This window comes from Hypomesus nipponensis, chromosome 26 (genome assembly GCF_054491055.1).
Source record: "Hypomesus nipponensis isolate SF chromosome 26, ASM5449105v1, whole genome shotgun sequence".
Classification (NCBI taxonomy): domain Eukaryota; kingdom Metazoa; phylum Chordata; class Actinopteri; order Osmeriformes; family Osmeridae; genus Hypomesus; species Hypomesus nipponensis.
This window is the reverse complement of record NC_140386.1, coordinates 7,845,001-7,863,329: the sequence shown is the minus strand read 5'-3', so window position 1 is coordinate 7,863,329 and position 18,329 is coordinate 7,845,001. Positions and strand designations below refer to the sequence as shown.

The following is an 18,329-nucleotide window of genomic DNA, read 5'->3' as shown; positions in this document are numbered from 1 at the left end:
TAGAGAGAGAAAGGGAGTGAGAAAGAGAGAAAGAGATTTTATTGCAATTTTTTCCCATGAATTTTAATGCACATTGCTGGTCTCCCTCCCGGGGTCTAGGATCACATTTATTAGAAAAAGAAAAAGAAGAGAAAAAAAAGATCGCGAGGAGGAATGCGGTGTAGGGCTGCTGTTAGTGCTGCTACTCTGAGATGGTTCATGTTGGGGGGGGGGGGGGGGGCAGGATGTATGAAGGTGTGTTGTGTTGTGCTGGGGGAAGCATAATAATAGATGATAGAATGTGATAAGTGAAGGACACACATTATTGCTATTGGCAGTTGGGTGGTGAAGGGGGGTGGGGGGCAGGGGGTGGGAGGAGGTATGTGTGTGTGTGTGGGGGGGGGGGGGGGGGGGCGAGTAGTGACAGGGGCTCTGATTAAAGCCCACAAGTCCATTTCTGTGGCTCGTAATGCAACCATTCTCTCTCAACACTTCACAGTCACGGGACAGCAAGTGGCCACAACGATAGGAAAGGGCTGGAGAGCCGTTTCGTGAAACTGTCTTGACTCTCAACGACACCAATGTACAATGTACATACATCAACATTAAGCCCACTGGAGTGCAAGGAATTCAATTCAATTAACACAAATGAACTTTTAGAACATCTCCCACGCACACACACACACACACGCGTGCATACTGTACACACACACACAAAGGGGTAGAGCATTGACCGATCAACCAAATGCTTTTCATCGAAGTTTCAGCCATTTGTGAATGCAGAGCAGGAAGGGACAGAGCGAGAGGGGGGGGTGGGGGGCAGGGGGCCTCTTACAGACCATTCCTCCCCCCGGGCCTCCAGCCCCCCCTAGCCCCCCCCCGAAGGACAGCATGGGGATGGCTCCTTCCCAGCGTGGGGCAGAGTGACAGAAAGACAGAGGCCCCCCCTGCAGCCCCCCTACCCCCGCCCCCCCTGCAACCCCCCTACCCCCGCAGCCCTAACCCCCCCCCCCCCCCCCCCCCCTGCCTGGCAGACAAGCCCGGTGTCAGCACAGAGACAGCACAGTGATTTATTGGTCTGTCCTCCCTTGGGAACCCCCCCCCCCCCCCCTCATACACACACCCACCCCCCATTCCACCATCCCCCACTAAACCCCTCCTTCTACACCCCCACCCGCCCCCAAGCCCCTAGGGGGAAAAGACAGAGGTAATGACCCACATCAGCAGTGACACACACACACTCACACACAGAAACAGCGCCAAATTCTCTAACACACACACACACACACACACACACGCTTGCACACACAGAAACTGGGCAGAATTCACTGACACACACACACACACAGGCACACTCTAAAACACACAGTCGCTCACATACAGACATATGTTCAGAGACCCAACACACAGACACACACATATGCACGTTTGTAAACAAACACACACACACACAGACACACACCGTATACAGCACATATGCCCACAGGCATGTGTATTTGGAAACTCTATTAGGATTTACACTGTTCTGAAACTACATTGCGTATCCTGCATAAGTCTCTTACAGTGTCCATACATTAATTCCTATATACAGGATCACGAAGCATCGTATTTTCTGTACTAAAATAAAACATTTTGATCGATGTTTCTATGTTTGCATAGGATGATATCAATTCGCTTGAATATTAAAGGAAGCGCTTGTCCTGCCCAATTATGCAATCCTTCAAAATAAAACAGTTAGACAGAACAATATATTATTTACTTACTCTAAAAACAGGTAGAGGTAACACAGAAACACAATCTTTGCACACGGCTGAATGCCGGAAGGGTTTATTTTGGATGACAGTACGTTGATGGTGGAACTGAGCTCATATTGCCACCCCCTGGCCATGCGTCGGATTACAGTCAACGTAATTGTCAAAATGAGAAACGTTCCAGTTAAATAAAACTCTATGTTATGGCGTAAATAAATACAAGTGGAGTGTATTTACATTATAAAATATGTCTCTATACATTACGTCATATTATTTTTACGCTTATATTCTTAGGGCGGTAATAAATACTCAATTTCTGACCCATCTGCGGAAGGAGGTTCTATGGTGTAATGGTTAGCACTCTGGACTTTGAATCCAGCGATCCGAGTTCAAATCTCGGTAGAACCTGTCTTTTGACAGTTCGAATGCTTCACTTACTTCAACGCCTCAATAATAAAAAGTTGAATTAAGCAAACGTTTAATAAAAAACGGTTCAATACCATACGTGAAAAAATACATATTTGTATCCCAATACCTAAACTATAATCCTATTGAGAGCTATGCCAGAAAAAATATTTTGTATTTCTCAATATAGATGTCCAACCACATCCAGTAGCATTTTGCAGTAGGTCATAGGAGTCAGTGTGATTGCAGCTGTTCTGAAAATAATATGTGCAGCTGACCAACAGTGCAATAGCGCACGGATAAGGACGTGCATTCACCATACTGCATGCAAAAGTATGGACTTTATAAAGCCAGCTGCAGAAGCTAGTAAAAGTAATAACTAAACTTGTCTCTGGATACAACACAGTACGACAATGTGCATGCATTTCTAATAAATTACCACAAGGAGTCAGTGCAGTTCACTCAGAAAACTCACCGTCAATGCAACAGTGGAGTTACCCCAAAGAGTGTGTGTGTGTGTGTATCGTGTGTGTGTGTGTTTAATCTAGTAGGCTTAATAAGCTATAACTATGATGATTTTCTGAACAACACCAATCCCTTCCAAGTATAGCTATCACCACAAGGAGGATTGTTGGAAGAACAGATTGGCTTAAATGTTACATTATTTTACCCATTAATCTAAAACTTGTACAAACTTCCGGTCACCCTTAAATAAACACTGTCAATTTTGTTTTACTGTGGTTTTCGTCCTTTTCCGTGTCTTCTCTCTCATCCAGTCTCCTGGCCTCTCCTCTCACCCCGCCTTCCAGCCTCTCCTCTCAGCCTCTCCTCTCCCCTGGCCTCCAGCCTCTCCTCTCAGCCTCTCCTCTCCCCTGGCCTCCAGCCTCTCCTCTCAGCCTCTCTTCTCCCCTGGCCTCCAGCCTCTCCTCTCAGCCTCTCTTCTCCCCTGGCCTCCAGCCTCTCCTCTCAGCCTCTCTTCTCCCCTGGCCTCCAGCCTCTCCTCTCAGCCTCTCTTCTCCCCTGGCCTCCAGCCTCCTCTCAGCCTCTCCACAACTCAAGCCAGAATCACACTCACATTTTCCTTTTTCCATCTATTTTTCTCCCTTTCCAGATTCCTGCACAGGAAAGGAGGAAGGGACCTTGTATTTTCCAGAGGAACTCAATTGGCGATGCAATCTCCCACTTGTCCCTGTCATCCCTCATGCCACACACACACACACACACGCGTGCGCGTACAAACGTATAGGCTACACAAACACACGTACAAAGTTACGGGGAATTTCTGGGGCTGCACACACACACATGCACAGGCAAACTACATGTTTTCATCTCTCATTTCATTTAAATTAGAAGTAAGGATAATCTTTTTTCACTTGATATCCCAAGTTGTATATGGTTAGCAGACTTTATACACTTAATCTCTAGGCTGGATTTGACTGTGATTTTGTAGGGGAGGTCTTACTGTGGTTGTGTGCAGGAGAGATTCCTGTCAAATTCTTGGCAGAGTGATATACTGCTTTCTGGGAATTCATGACTGTGAGTTCAGCGATGTGATTTAGTAACCGGCTAAACCAAAACGGTATGGTTTCAGACAAATTGTTAAAATGTCATTGAGGAATACACTGATATTAACACAATATGACATACTGAGTTTGCGAATATGAACAATATCTTTCAATAACAGCTTGTGTGATTTCATCCAAGCGTGTTACAAAATGTCATCTCTCCCTCAAAATAAAACACATAACTCAGGCCGATCCAAATACAGCCACACAAACATCTCCACGGGGGAATAAATCCTCACAGAACTGAACTGGGTGCACAGATGCTCTGTGCATGCTGGCAAGGCATGGTCTCAGCGTTGTGGGTATAGTTCATCAACTCAGGCGGTATTTCATTTGATATTTAATGTTACATAAACACAGAGTTACACTTTGACTCCACTGATCACTATCACAGTAGTGGCATGTGAGCGCGCCAGTTGTCGGTGGTTGAGGAGTGACATCATCTTATCTGGGGGACAGGGCGCTGTGCAGTCGACCCTGTCACAACACACGGCCCTCCCGGCTTCGGGGGCGCTTGTTTACGTTCTCCAAAACGGGCCAGAGGTGGCCGCTCTCTGTGACCCCCGTAAGTCATCCGAGGCTTTTATGGATGTTTGGAGCGAGGGCAGAGCGGTCCCTGCTGTGAAATAACAGCAGACGTAGCGCTGGTGGAGGTGACGGTAACAGTGGGGGTGTGTAAACATATAAATATATAAATCCGTCGTCGGGGTCGCTGGTGGTGGAGATGGCTAGGAGCCAGGCGCTAGTGCTCTCTCTCTCTCTCCAGGCTGAAAGAAGTGCAGCATTGTCCAGTCAGGCCTCTGCCTCTCTCTCCAGACCCAGACTCCAGTTCTAGCCCCAGTTCCAGTCCCAGCCCCAGCTAGGCTTGTGTGGCTAGTATGCCACACAAGATGGGGCTGGTATGATCTGTTTCACTGGTTCCTACGCGGACTACAGGACGGGAGTATGGTTACCGTGGAGATCTGGACAGGATTCCCAGAAAGGCTATTTTAGAAAGATGACACTCCCTCACATTAAACAAGCTTGTGCTTTGCTAAGTGTCTCCTTTGGTGAACACCTCCCGTTTTTTTACTGTCCAACCTCACATAACATGAACGGGTCAAGGACGGACGAATTAGGCATTGGCCAAAAATGTTACCAGATTTAAGAAAGCTTGCTGTGGTTTAGTAGTGGATGAGGTTTGCAAAACCCTGCTCTCCTTTGAAGTCGACTTCAAATTTGTCAATTTGTTACCGTTGGACCAGAAAAGGGTTTACTAGGATTAAACGGTACACACCTTTAGACAATGAGCCCAGCCCATGAAAAAAGCTTTGTTAAAGTCCTATCAAAGTACAAGGTAAACACTAGTTTACCAGGCCACTTACCGCAAGCACAGGATAGAGCTTGAGGACAAAGCCTGCTGGACACTTCTGGGAACTGATGACGCTTTTCTCAACGTTTGCGTCTGTATATCCGCGCCAGTGCGGTGCGTTTGTGTGTGACGTACATTTTTTCAGTATGGATGCACGACTTATCAGGGCATAGATACATGGGCGTATCTAACCCTATCTTGGGGGAGGGGCTGGAGCTCTATTTTAAATCTAAATTGTGTGAATCTATTCTCCGAAAACCCACTAGAGGACACTTTTTAAAGGGATATTTTCAAAAAAGTATTCTGGGGGAACATGCCCCCAGACCCCCCTAGTTTTGCCGGGTCACCGAAAAAATAATAGTTTTTATCTAGGGGCTTAGCCCCTCCAAAAGTGGGAACCTAGATTGGCCCCTGCATAGATGTATCGGTATGTGGCATCAAATATTGGAGAATGCACACCCTTCACAGACGAGTGGCAGTAGCAAACTCCGCTTGTTGTGTTGACAAAGTGTGAAGCACTGGATTATTTCTTCAGAAACAGTTAGTCTCTTAGGTCCAGCAACCCCACAAAGACGTAAACAAGGATCCAGCTGCAACCTAACAACTTATAGGAATGCAGCAATCTGACTTTCGCTACTGTTTGTCCAAGCATTCCTGCCGGCGACCACATCGTCACGTTGCGAGCATGAGCCCTCCGCAGACAGCGCTGCAGGTCTGAACAAACGGAGCATGCTCAGATCTGTTCTTCTCAAGCGGGTGGTTTGGGAAAGAGATCGTTTCAGCGCCCACATTTCACCAGGCCCAGAGTCATTCACCAAACTCTCTAAGCAGCAGACCATTCAGGGATTGATGTTGATGCTCTGCCAGTCTTGTAAGAAAACAATCAAATCTTGAGTGGTTTTCGAAGGCTACTCCTACAGTAGGCCTATACACTATATATAGTGTGTGAGCGCGTGTGTATGTAAACACAGTGTATATTTCAAACCTGTTAAATGCTTGGACACAAGCCTGTTACCACAGTAACCATCTCCCTCATTAACATGACTAGAGATGGTGCATTCACCAAGGCTACAGCACAATGTAGCGTTTGTGGGCTGATACCAGAATTTTCACAACTAGAACATAAACAAATCACATTCACAGAACTTCCAAGCGACCAATAACGGGTCAAATGAGGAACGGTTGTGGCTTTCAATACAGCTGCCAATGCGTCTAAATAAATAACCCCATGGGTTCTAATGTTTATTTTGATATAAATACAGTATGAGGGTTTCTTGAGAGCTCCAATTCTATGATGGCTCTCAGCAAGGGAGCAGCGAGTCTTTTCCAACCTTTCCCCATCCCTCCACCTTGGTTTTAATGAGTCTTGTTGAGCGCCAGGGAACATTCTGGGGGGTTGTTAAGCAGGACAGAGAGGTAGTGAATCACCCTGGTCCCAGGATGGTTCCGTGTTATAAGTCTCTAAATCATAAATCTGGCTCCGTCAACTATATTCCTAACATGCAACTGTTGAGTGGCTGCAGCCCCAACATCAGAAATCAGAAATAACTGAAATGAGGCCGATATACAGTCTTAAACTGGCATTCTGACGACAGGAGTTTGTACACAGGATGGACAGCACACAATGGAAAGACAAGTGCCAACCGCCAAATCGATTGAAAAGTTAAACAAAGAGTCATTTATGGATAGGACGTTCTCCAGAATATACACAGGAAGAGGAACCTGGACCCAGTTAGTAAGGAATTAGGTTGTGTCCCAATATCTATCCTACCGCATTACTGAGTTAAGTTTTAGTATGTCCCAATACATAGTGTGTCTAAGACAGTCAGCCAAAATGTCTCCACTGAAGTGACTTAACTGAAAGCAGTTTCAGTACGAATCATGTCAATTCACCACTGATCCGACAAACACCCTAAATGTGGGCCACATGTAAAATAAACTGAAAGTTACCCACATTCCTATGATCGGTTTTCAATACCCAGGTTGTAAAACGTTCACGCCCAGGCGGAGATGTCTTTACACCGTGGTGAGGCAAAACAGCCCTGCCAGCTGAACTGGGGCATGACTGGAGGGGCATCTTGCGTCACTTATCGTGAAAAAGAGATTCCCTTCAAAAGTTACTCGACACTGCACCCCCCCCCCCCCCCCCCCCGGCTTACAGTACTTAACTCTGAGAAGTTACGTTCTCCATAAGAAACACAAGTCCCGTCGTAAAACATCTGCTTTTATATTGTCTTTATTTGGAATCCTGCCACGTACACGTACATCAGCTGAGGCAAGATCACCGAAGAGTTTACAGAACTCATTAAAAACAGAAACATTAGGTGAGAACGTTTGTTCTGCCGTACACCTTCAGCCTCACGTCACAGTGTCCGACTGAAATGCTTTCTCCTGACCAAGCCGGAGGGAACTCAGACATCACAAACAGTTCCACACCTGTGTTTTTGCTCTCTGCCAAATGTGGACTAATAGGATATTTGGTATGGGTGGGGTGGTGGTGGTGGGGGGGGGGGGGTGGCGTTGTTTGAGGGGGTTGTTGAGGTGAGACTTACACAACACCGAAGTTGCTCCAGCTGGTTCCAATTCTCTGGAATTCAAAGCAGAAATAAAAGTGCTTTAACGTGTGTTTTGAGGGACTGTGTGGTGGTGGTGGTGGAGGTGTAGGGGGGAGGGGGGGTTAGCGGGCTCTTTAGGCCCCTGTCGCTCCGTGGTTCTGGGGCACAGCTTCAGTCAGAACCAGCCAAGCCCCAGGGCTCATCCTGGGTCTGGAGCCAGGCAGCTGGGCCTTCCGTGCTGGTGCCACGCGGGGCCCGGTGAGCAGAAGGGGGCGTACAGGACAGGAGCCCGATTCACAAACGAGCTCCTTAAGTCTGGACAGGAACAGGGAAGGGGAAATGGAAGCTTTGAAGTGGAGCTCGAACAGTCTTACGACGCGAGCCGCGAAAAAAAAGGGCTCACGACGGAGAGCTTAATCATTCCGACCCTCCCCTTCGAAATCTCATTCCAACTCATCTGGTCTGTGTTTGAACATGAATAGGATCTATTTGTGGCGTCGTGAAGGTCCCGGTTTGAGAACGAACTGATTTAATGTGGGCTCTGGTGTGCACACACGGAAAACAGCGCTTACTTCTGAGATAATAAAACATACATGTGTATAAAAGTCTTCCTTCAACATGAAACATGATATGGTCAGGTACAGTAAGGCTCATAGTGGCTGGCAGGCAGGATTGTGAAGATACAACACATTAACAGCGCCCGCGTATTAGACACATTCAAACTGAATACACAAGAAACAAGACAAATAAATTACCATTTCAAAACCATTTTTAAAATGCCGTTTCAACAAATTACGACCTTCAATTACGTTCAAAGGACAAACTAAATATATGGGTTTCTGACTGGGGAAAATATAGTGACCGAATTTGACGTTTTTTGTAATCGCTAAAAACAATGCAGTGATTGTGATATAGTGGTATACCATTCTTAAACATCCAACCAAACTCACACGATCCACATCACCAACCCACTGCAGTCCATTTCGCTAAAATATTCACACCAATCTCAAACTCACTAAGGTGCACTAAAATAAGACTAATAAAGACAATCCCCCTTTGACTATCACCCCTTCCATTCGCAGCAAACTCTGAATGTTCAGAATATTAGGTTATTTTAAAATGAACATATATATATATATATATAATAAAAAAAAACAGAAGTAAAAATCTAAAACCGCGAAAGAAATAGACGTCGAAAACGAGTCGACGTCAACAAGCGTGTCCCGGTAAAGGTGCCTCTGCCTCAAGGGAGGGGAGAGAGGCAGTCGTGTTTTGGAGTCAGGGCCAGTTACACCCAGCCGGAGGCCAGGGGACTACAGGAAGTGCCCTCAGTCGGTGCAGTGGTTTGTGGGATATGTAGTGAGAGTGGTTGTGGGCTGTGGGGGGGTGGGGGGTGGGGGGGGGGAGCTCCAGGGCCCCTGGTCACACAGGTCCCGGGTAGCCGTAATGGTTGTTGTGTTCGGCGTCGGCGATCTGCAGGCTGGCTTTGCGCTCCGACTCCTCGTTCTCGGCGGCCTGCGGGGCCGAGCAACGCTGGGGACGCTCCTTGAAGAAGTCCGACACGAAGCGCACCTGCAGGGAGGAGAGGAGAGGAGAGGGGAGGAGGGGGGAGGAGGGGGGAGAGGAGAGAGAGAGAGTGAGCGCAGAAACGAGAGACGGGTAGAGGCGAAAGAGAAGGAGAGGGTTAAAGTATAGAGAGTGGAGGGGTGGAGGGTTGAGAGAGAGAGGAGAGAGACGGAAGGAGGCGTGAGAGAGGAGTTGCGGTCTAAGGGCAGGTCACCCCCCCCCCCCCCCTCCCAGGGAAGGCTCTCGGGGCCGGGGGCCGGTAAGTGTGACTGCAGGACCTCAGCGCGGAGCTCCCTCACAGCTGCCAGACACACATCCTGAGAGGAACACGCAGAAAGCTGCGTCTTCCAGGCTGGCCGGAGAAGCCCATAGAACAGGACGGCCCAGGAGGGTCTCTAAGCACACCCAGCTGCCTGACAGACCTGCCCTCGGGTCCCCTTTCCCAGGCACGAGTCGAGCTCGCGTCCATCTCCAGGCCTCCGCCGCCAGCTAATGCTGAGCAGGGGCTCAAATCAACACAGGAAACCCCGTCCCTCCCGCTGCCCCCTCCCGCCGTCCCCCTGCCCCCGGCCCCAGCCCCGACCCCGACCAGCTGGAAGAGACTCACGTTCAGGACGGCGACCAGGGCGCCCTGCAGGAGCCCCACCAGCACGTCGCTCCAGTGGTGCTTGTAATCCGACACGCGGGTGTAGCCCACGTAGACCGCGAACGCCACCAGGAAGAACTGGATGGTGGGCCGGAGGAGGCGGGCCCACTTAGCCGCCAACCGCGCCTGGACGTACAGCTGCAGAGATAAACAGGAAGAGAGAGAGACACAGAGAGAGACAGAGAGAGACAGAGAGAGAGAGGGAGAGAGACAGAGATAGAAACAGAGAGAGAGATAGAGAGACACAGAGAGAGAGAGAGAGAGAGAGAGAGAGAGAGAGAGAGAGAGAGAGAGAGAGAGCGACAGAGACAGAGAGAGACAGGGAGAGACAGAGAGAGATAGAGAGACAGAGACATAGATAGACACACAGAGAGAGATAGAGAGACACAGAGAGAGAGTGATAAAGAGAGAGAGACAGAGAGAGATAGAGAGACACAGAGAGAGATAGAGAGAGAGACACAGAGAGAGATAGAGAGACACAGAGAGAGAGAGAGATAGACACACACACAGAGATAGAGAGACACAGAGAGAGAGAGATAGACGAGTGGAGGAAGTAGACAGACAGTCGACCTATAAGTATCGGTTTCAATACAAGATCATTTTCCATTACTGCTGGTAGACGCCATTAGTGGTTTTGTCCATGTGACCAAATAAGGACATGTTGCTCCGAGATGGTGCAACGATAGTTTCTATTGTCGGGTCCGTTTACATACAAACAGTGGAGCATTAGGAATTAGAGTAAAATGGGTCAACCCTAACAAAACTTGTCAACTCTTCGACAAGAGTTTGATATCTAACATCTGTCTGCAAACACCAGCCAGCAGTACACCAGCCCCACAGTGTGATAACAGAAGAAGGCTGGAAGAGGCTGTTTCAAATCCAAAAGTGAGACAGAGCGAGGGAGAATTGCAAAAACGCTTAAAAAAGGTGTTGAATGTGAGTGTAATTTATGCCCAGTATGGACTGAAAACCCTATTCACAGAGGTACAGTTGCTGCCGGAAAATATGAAACTGACACACACACACAGTTAGCTACTGGGGTCCTATTAGAGGGAGAGGTAGTTGAAACTGGCATCCCTGCAAGGTCTCTCTACCACACACGCTGTCTGTGCAGTGGCCACAAGGGAAACTCTGCCCACAGAAAGAAGGGCAGAAGATGCAGTCCAGGGCCCTGATTCCGATCGCAAACACAACAGGCTAACCGGCGACTAAGTGTTTTGATTGGCCGTGAAAAGCCAGGGCGTCCGTGGTAAAGCCCGTTCATAAACACACAGACTGACAAGACCCGGGCCCTGAACGAGATCCTCCCAGTGAACCATGGGAAACATCAGCTCCGTCCAACACCAAGTCACTCCCCCCCCCCCCCCGGTCTCCACGACGTCGCCCTTGCCCTTGTATGTCCATGAGTCCTCCTCTACGAAGCCCGTTTGTTTTTTCCCTCCCGTCCAGACAATGAGTTGGGATCAAAACACTGAAGGACTTGTGTCTCCCAAGTCCCGCCTCCCACAGACTCACCGCCAGGAACAGCATGCAGTACATCCCAAAGGACGAATGGCCCGAGTAGAAGGACAGCCTGTAAAAACAAAGCGCACACGTGATTGGATGTTGAAACCTGCAACAAGCCTGTAGCCAAACGATTGGTTGTGTCAGCATGTGTCCCACTGCAAAAACACAACAGCTTTGGATAAAAGGGTCTGCCGAATGAATACATGAAAATATAAATCTAACGACAGTATGTGTGATCATCTTGTTTGACTTCAAATTCGTGTTGGATATGTGTCTGGTATAAATGGCTCACCTAGTGATTTCATGTAAGTGAACACATTTTTTTAAAGAGATATTATCAGGTGAAATGTTCCTCACCGGCAGCTAAAGTGACTTGCTTTAAGCATTGAGGAATTTCATCAGTAATATTCTGGACTTTGACTGGGCATGTTTGGGAGTCAGGTGGCTGAGCGGTTAGGGAATCAGGCTAGTAATCTAAAGGTTGCCAGTTAGATTCCCGACCGTGCCAAATAACGTTGTGTCCTTGGGCAAGGCACTTCACCCTACTTGCCTCGGGGGGAATGTCCCTGTACTTACTGTAAGTTACTCTGGATAAGAGCGTCTGCTAAATGACTCAATGTAAATGTAATGTTTGCAGTGCAGGACCTGGATTCCGTGACCGCCCGGGGGAGCCCAGTGCAGTTGATCCCCAGCACGTAGCCCTTGCACGCCTTGGGGGCGCAAACGGCCATGAAGTTGGGCCTCGGACGCCCGATGGTGAACTTGGCCAGGTCGGTCAGCGATTGGCTGACGGCGGCCCCAAACAGGAAGGTGCCGAGCACCTTGTAGAGAGCCGACACGTACTGGTTGAAGTCTGAGTTGGAGTAGATCCTCTTGCTGTACACCAGGTAGGCCTCACCGCAGGAGATCTGAGGGAGAGACAAGGGGGGAGGGGGAGACATGGATTAAAACAGAGAGATAAAAGGGAGGAGAGAGCGAGATGTAGAGATGGATTAAGAGAGTGAGACAGCGTGGGTGGGGGCGAGAGAAGGAGAGTGAGAAAGTGTGCGAGAGAGTGAGAGAGAGAGAGCGAGAGAGAAAAGTGAGAGAGTGAGACAGTGAGAGAGAGAGAGAGAGAGAGAGATGAACAGAGTGCCAATTCATTTCCTCCGCGATCGTAAGACAGCGAAGCGCAGACCGAGACCGAGGCTGGGCGTCGGCGAGGGGGGCGGGGCTTACGATGACGACGGTGCAGGAGATGGTGACGGCGGCCAGGGTGCCGTGGGTGATGGTGTCGGGCTTGAGAGGGTACTGGATGGTCTCGTCGTCACAGTACACGCCGCGCTGGTACGGCCGGAACACCAGGTTCATGATGACGAAGGGCAGGGCCGCTAATTGGACGAAACGACAACCACCAGAAGACAAAACATCACATCTCATCTAACTGTCTGGAGAATAACGGGGGGGGGGGGGGGGGGGGTTAACGTGACGTGTGGAGTCGTAGGAGCCCAGTCCTGACATGACCTCAGAAAGACACGAGGCGTTCGCACTGCTGTGGATGTCTTAAAAGAAACACGTGGGTGTGTGGACACGCCTCAAGCCCACACACACACCCAGCACCATCGCCCAGCTACACGCCCACATACACCCAGCACCATCGCCCAGCTACACGCCCACACACACACACACACACACACCCAGCACCATCGCCCAAACTACACGTCTTTAACAAGAGTGATGTGGCTGGCAGCACTAACAAGTCTAGATGCATGTCTTCCCCAGGCTCATGTGCAGATGTAGAGGATGCAGAACCATCTGCACGTGCATACACACACACACAGCACATATGTAGACACACGCACGTTCGAGTACACTCACACACACACACACTGTGTGATGTGCAGCCACAGGCAGGTCGTTAGTGTTTGTCGCAGTCCAGTCCTCCTCCTGTTCAGCACTGCAGCAGAGGAGGACCAGAAGCTGTTCAACACAGACAGTACTGCTCACAGACAGCACCGCTCACAGACAGCACTGCTCAGACAGCACTGCTCACAGACAGCACTGCTCACAGACAGCACTGCTCAGACAGCACCACTCACAGACAGCACCGCTCACAGACAGCACTGCTCACAGACAGCACTGCTCACAGACAGCACTGCTCAGACAGCACCGCTCACAGACAGTACTGCTCACAGACAGCACTGCTCACAGACAGCACTGCTCAGACAGCACTGCTCACAGACAGCACTGCTCAGACAGCACCGCTCACAGACAGCACCGCTCACAGACAGCACTGCTCACAGACAGTACTGCTCACAGACAGCACTGCTCACAGACAGCACTGCTCAGACAGCACCGGTCACAGACAGCACTGCTCACAGACAGCACTGCTCACAGACAGCACTGCTCACAGACAGCACTGCTCACAGACAGCACTGCTCACAGACAGCACTGCTCACAGACAGTGCGGCTAAAACAGCTCATCCGCACAACTGCTAAAGTGTGGGCTGGTTTGGTCAAGCCTCAAGCACTTCTGTGTAGAAGCAGGAGTGGAACACAGTGGGCTGCAGGGTGTGTGTGTGTGTGTGTGTGTGTGTTCTAGTCCACATGGCAGACAGCCTTTGGGTGTATAGAAATGCCGTGCCGCCGCATACTAAATGAAAGAAAAACAGTAGTGAAAAAATATGACATACACTTGTAAAAAATGCTGTTTCAAAGTGTGTATTTCTATGAAAAAAAAAAAAAGACTCCCTCCCATTATAAACAATGTCTGTTAATGACATATTTCCAGGTTTGTTTCCAGACATGCAGACAGGAGTGCTGATAAAGCAATGACTCACAGAGAAATAATTGAAAAGTAATAATACATCCTAGAAAATATGAAAAGAGCAAACTAAAAACAAAGGCGGAGGAGGTAACTCTGTAAAAGGGCAGGACTGATATACTGACATCGGTCACCACACCAATATCCCCATGTCACCATGCTTCATGTTTTGGCTACCCGCAATGTCTTTGGGGCTATCTTGTTGCTATTATCAGTGACCTATGCACTTTGTAAAGCTCTCTCTTGGAAGTCGCTTTGGATACAAATAAATGTAAATTAACAGAAATAGCTGTGCTCTAGTGCCCTAGTCAAGTCATGTACAGTGTCAACTACAGTCAGCTTTGTCTACATGGTACTTTGTAGACTGGTGTACATGAGATGAAGAAAGACACTGTTGTTTTCCCTCCCCCACCTCTCTCTCTCTTTCACACACACAAACACACACACACACACACACACAGTAAACACTACCCGTAAGACACTTCAGGAACAAAGGCTACCATTGGCTGAGAAGACACCAAGGCCAGCACTAAATAGAAGCTTTGTGTTGAGGGGAACAACAGGATGAACAGGCAGAGAGTGCTGTCTCTAAGCCCAGCCTGGCTACTACAGTGAGTAACACCAAACTCCGCAAACACACAACTGAGCGTGGAAACCGATACACCCCAGATTACAACGGACTTTTAGAAACTTCCAAGATTCGTAGAAAGACCTCTTGTGTTGATGCGTTCGAGTTGGGCAGGATTTCAAAGCCAATTTAAAACACAAGCACGCAACCAAACACACTGGGGAATTGAGAAGCCATTTAGGTGCCATTTTACAAGCCAGCGTTCCCCTGGGTCACTGAGTGACGACTTCACACCCAACAGGTCACCTGTGTCTTCCCTCACCACCCTCCCTCCCTCCTTCACCACAGTCTGCTAGCTGCAGCAGCTGTGCTCCATCTGGTCTAACTGGATGCCCCCCTCCCCCTCATGGCACACAGAGAAGGCAGGGAGACACTGTGTTGACACAGAAGCTCTTGTCGGTCAGGGACACAGACTCAGACTCAGCCGCGGCATGACACCTGCAGCAGCCCCCTCCCACCTCCCCCCTGCAGCCTCCTCCTCCACCACCTCCACCGCCTTCTCTACCTACTTCACCTCGTCTTCCACCTCCGCTACCTCCTCCTCCTCCACCACCTTCTCTACCTGCTTCACCTCCTCTTCCACCTCCACTACCTCCTCCTCCTCCACCACCTCCACCGTCTTCTCTACCTGCTTCACCTCCTCTTCCACCTCCTCTACCTCCTCCTCCTCCACCACCTCCACCGCCTTCTCTACCTGCTTCACCTCGTCTTCCACCTCCGCTACCTCCTCCTCCTCCACCACCTCCACCGTCTTCTCTACCTGCTTCACCTCCTCTTAAACCTCCTCTACCTCCTCCTCCACCACCTCCACTGCCTTCTCTACCTGCTTCACCTCCTCTTCCACCTCCGCTACCTCCTCCTCCTCCTCCGCCTCCTCCACAGGCTCAGCTCTCTCTGCCAGCCTCTCATTCCTTTCTCCTGGGGGAGGGGGGGGGGGGAGCTCTGGGTTTGGATCTTGTCGTGGCTCCAGCCCACCTACGTCCAGGAGACACCATCACAACAACAGTTTGGCTCCTTGAGGAGAGTCCAAGGTCGCCTACATGCCAGCTAGGGGTTGGAATGCTCCCAGCGTCAAGCGTAAGGAGTGGAACGCGGTGATGAAAAAGTGACAGATTTCAGCCCTCTGGGTCATGCTAGACCGTGTATCCGGTTGGTTCTGCGCTTATAAGAAACCTTGACACACACACACACACACACACACAGCAGGCACTGTCATAACGAACCCTGGTGTGGACGGTCTTTTTTGGAAATGTTTATTTCCCTAACACAACGTGGTGAGACTTTGTTGAAGCTGGTAGTTTATACGTAAGTCTGCACAGGAGAAACAGTGTATGAGCACTCTTTGTACTTCGCTTTGGATGAAAGTGTGTACTAAATGAAAAAAACTTGTTACTGTTAATCATACTTTTAACGCCTTCTTTCAACGTGACCCCAGCTTAATCTGTTATAATGTGTCAAAATCTGTAATTATGATGACCTACTGTACCCAAGAAGAACACAAGTTGCTCTTGTGTATTTCAAGTTCAAATCTGACAGGGTGCTCTGCTTGGGCACACAGCCGGTTGGCTGAGCAGAGCCCAACCAGGGCACCTGGCCTGAAATAACCCTCTCCTGGCTTGTAAATCCATGTGCCTTTAAACGTCTGTATTCACAACACAGCATTTATTCAAGAGACACTTCTCCCCAACATGTCGGCCATAAATCTCCATGTTTTTATTCAAATATTGGTTTTCAGAAGAAGCTGCCAAAACATCTGGATCGCTGTCTTGGGTTGAGCGACAACTTCTGAGAAGGCGTGTGTGCGTGTGAGAGAGAGTGTGCGCGTGTGAGAGAGAGTGTGCGCGTGTGAGAGAGAGTGTGCGCATGTGAGAGAGAGAATGTGTGTGAGAGAGAGAGTGTGTGTGTGAGAGAGAGTGTGTGCGAGAGAGAGAGTGCGTGAGTAAGAGAGTGTGCGTGCGAGAGAGAGTGTGTGTGTGCGAGAGAGAGTGTGTGTGTGCGAGACAGAGTGTGTGCAAGAGAGAGAATGCGTGTGCGCAGCGCTTGTCATAACCACCCCTTCAACCAATCACGACCCACGGTCTTGAAAACACGCACGCAGACGGAGACAAACACAGGCTTTCACAGGCAGAAATAGACACCCAGATTGACCTCCACCCAGCAACAACAGCGCCTGGGTCGAGAGAGAGAGCGGAAGGAAGAGAAAGGCAGAACACGCGATAATACCCCATGACACATCCATGGAGCTGAGAGACCTTCCAGACCAGGCTTGTGTTGAGGTCCTGCCTCCCCCCCTGCCATGCATGTCTGTCTGGCTTGGACCCGGGGCCTGCCTGGCCCCTGGTTCTTCTCAGAGAGGTGGATGGGGAGAAGGCTGTTAGGCATCAGGAGTGTCTAACTCAAATGCCGGTGTCTGTCTAAGAAGGACTTGTGGCGAGGCACCTCAGACCTAAGCTATCCATCACCCTTCCCAGACACCACTGCACAGAGTTTGACCTCCTGTGTTCAAGATCCTCCCTTTTCCAACTGAAGCTACCCGGTCTCTCCCATGCTCAGGGTTAGATGTTCAAGCGCTACGGGTGTCCTTCCATCACCACTGCTGGGGTTTCACGTCAGCGTTGAGCTCACAAACTTCAATTCAGTCACTCACCCCCCCCCCCTCGTTCTCCTCCATTCCATCAATTGTGGCGTCCTCCCACACATTCTCTCGGGGGTAAATATAGTGTCTGAACGAAGGCTTGCTTTATTTAGCCGGGAGATGTGCAATTACACGTGATGATGTGGACCACAGTCTCACTCTGGGCGCAGAGTCTCCCCATGTCACTTCCTGTACGGGCCTCCCTCCAGCGTCCCCTCGGGGGTCGGGGTCGAAGTTCAGGGACACTTCCTTTTCTCACAGGACAGAATGTTCCTCTTCCCTCTGTTCTCAGGGCCATCCCGGGCCTCGCAATCTCTCCGTCTCGTCCTTCACCGCTTATGTTTCCCGTATCTCTTTTGATCCCTCCTCTCCCTCTTGCGTTTTCTTTCTACCGTCTCTCTCTCTCTCTCTCTCTCTCTCTCTCTCTCTCTCTCTCTCTCCTATCTCTCTCTTTCATTCTCTCTCTCCCCCTCTCTGTCTTTTCCCCCTCCTGTCTTCTGCTCCCTCATTCACTGTCTGCTCTCTCTCTCCTCCCCCCCTCTCTCCCCCTCCCTCCCCCTCTCTCTCTCTCCTCCCCCCTCTCTCCCTCTCTCTCTCTCTCCTCCCCCCCTCTCCCTCTCTCTCTCTCCTCCCCCCTCTCTCCCCCTCCCCCCCCCCCTCTCTCCCCCTCTCTCTCTCTCTCTCCTCTCCCTCTCCCTCTCAATCTCGCTACTCTCTCCTAACCTCTCTCTCTCCTCTCTCTCCAGGTAGGCATTGCGGTGGCAGCTGGAGGGCCCTCCAGTAAGTATTCTCGCCTGTTTCCGTGTCTCCTCTCCCTGCCTGAGCTGACTAACGTGGAAGGTATGTGCTGAGCGGACAACCTCTGCCTTCCAGTCTGGCATTCCAATTCACACACAAGAAAACGCCCAAAACGTCCACAGTCACACCAAAGCCAGCCGG

At 49.9% G+C, this 18,329-nt stretch overlaps 1 protein-coding gene and 1 non-coding gene across 2 annotated transcripts in view; one reads left to right on the top strand and one right to left on the bottom strand.

The window, feature by feature from the left end:
• The first annotated feature begins 2,066 nt into the window (after positions 1 to 2,066).
• Positions 2,067 to 2,138, top strand: trnaq-uug (transfer RNA glutamine (anticodon UUG)). Its single transcript has one exon. It is a non-coding gene; the product is annotated as a tRNA-Gln (tRNA).
• A 6,860-nt stretch (positions 2,139 to 8,998) lies between these two features.
• Positions 8,999 to 18,329, bottom strand: part of plpp2b (phospholipid phosphatase 2b) — a 14,227-nt gene continuing 4,896 nt past the window's right edge. Inside the window, exons 2-6 of the mRNA XM_084692953.1 lie at positions 12,543 to 12,694; positions 11,970 to 12,232; positions 11,334 to 11,391; positions 9,780 to 9,956; positions 8,999 to 9,178 (exon numbers count right to left, since the gene is read on the bottom strand). Coding sequence (XP_084549079.1) covers positions 9,029 to 9,178; positions 9,780 to 9,956; positions 11,334 to 11,391; positions 11,970 to 12,232; positions 12,543 to 12,694 — 800 coding nt within the window. The 3' untranslated portion in view covers positions 8,999 to 9,028. The remainder of the gene's footprint in view (positions 9,179 to 9,779; positions 9,957 to 11,333; positions 11,392 to 11,969; positions 12,233 to 12,542; positions 12,695 to 18,329) is intronic.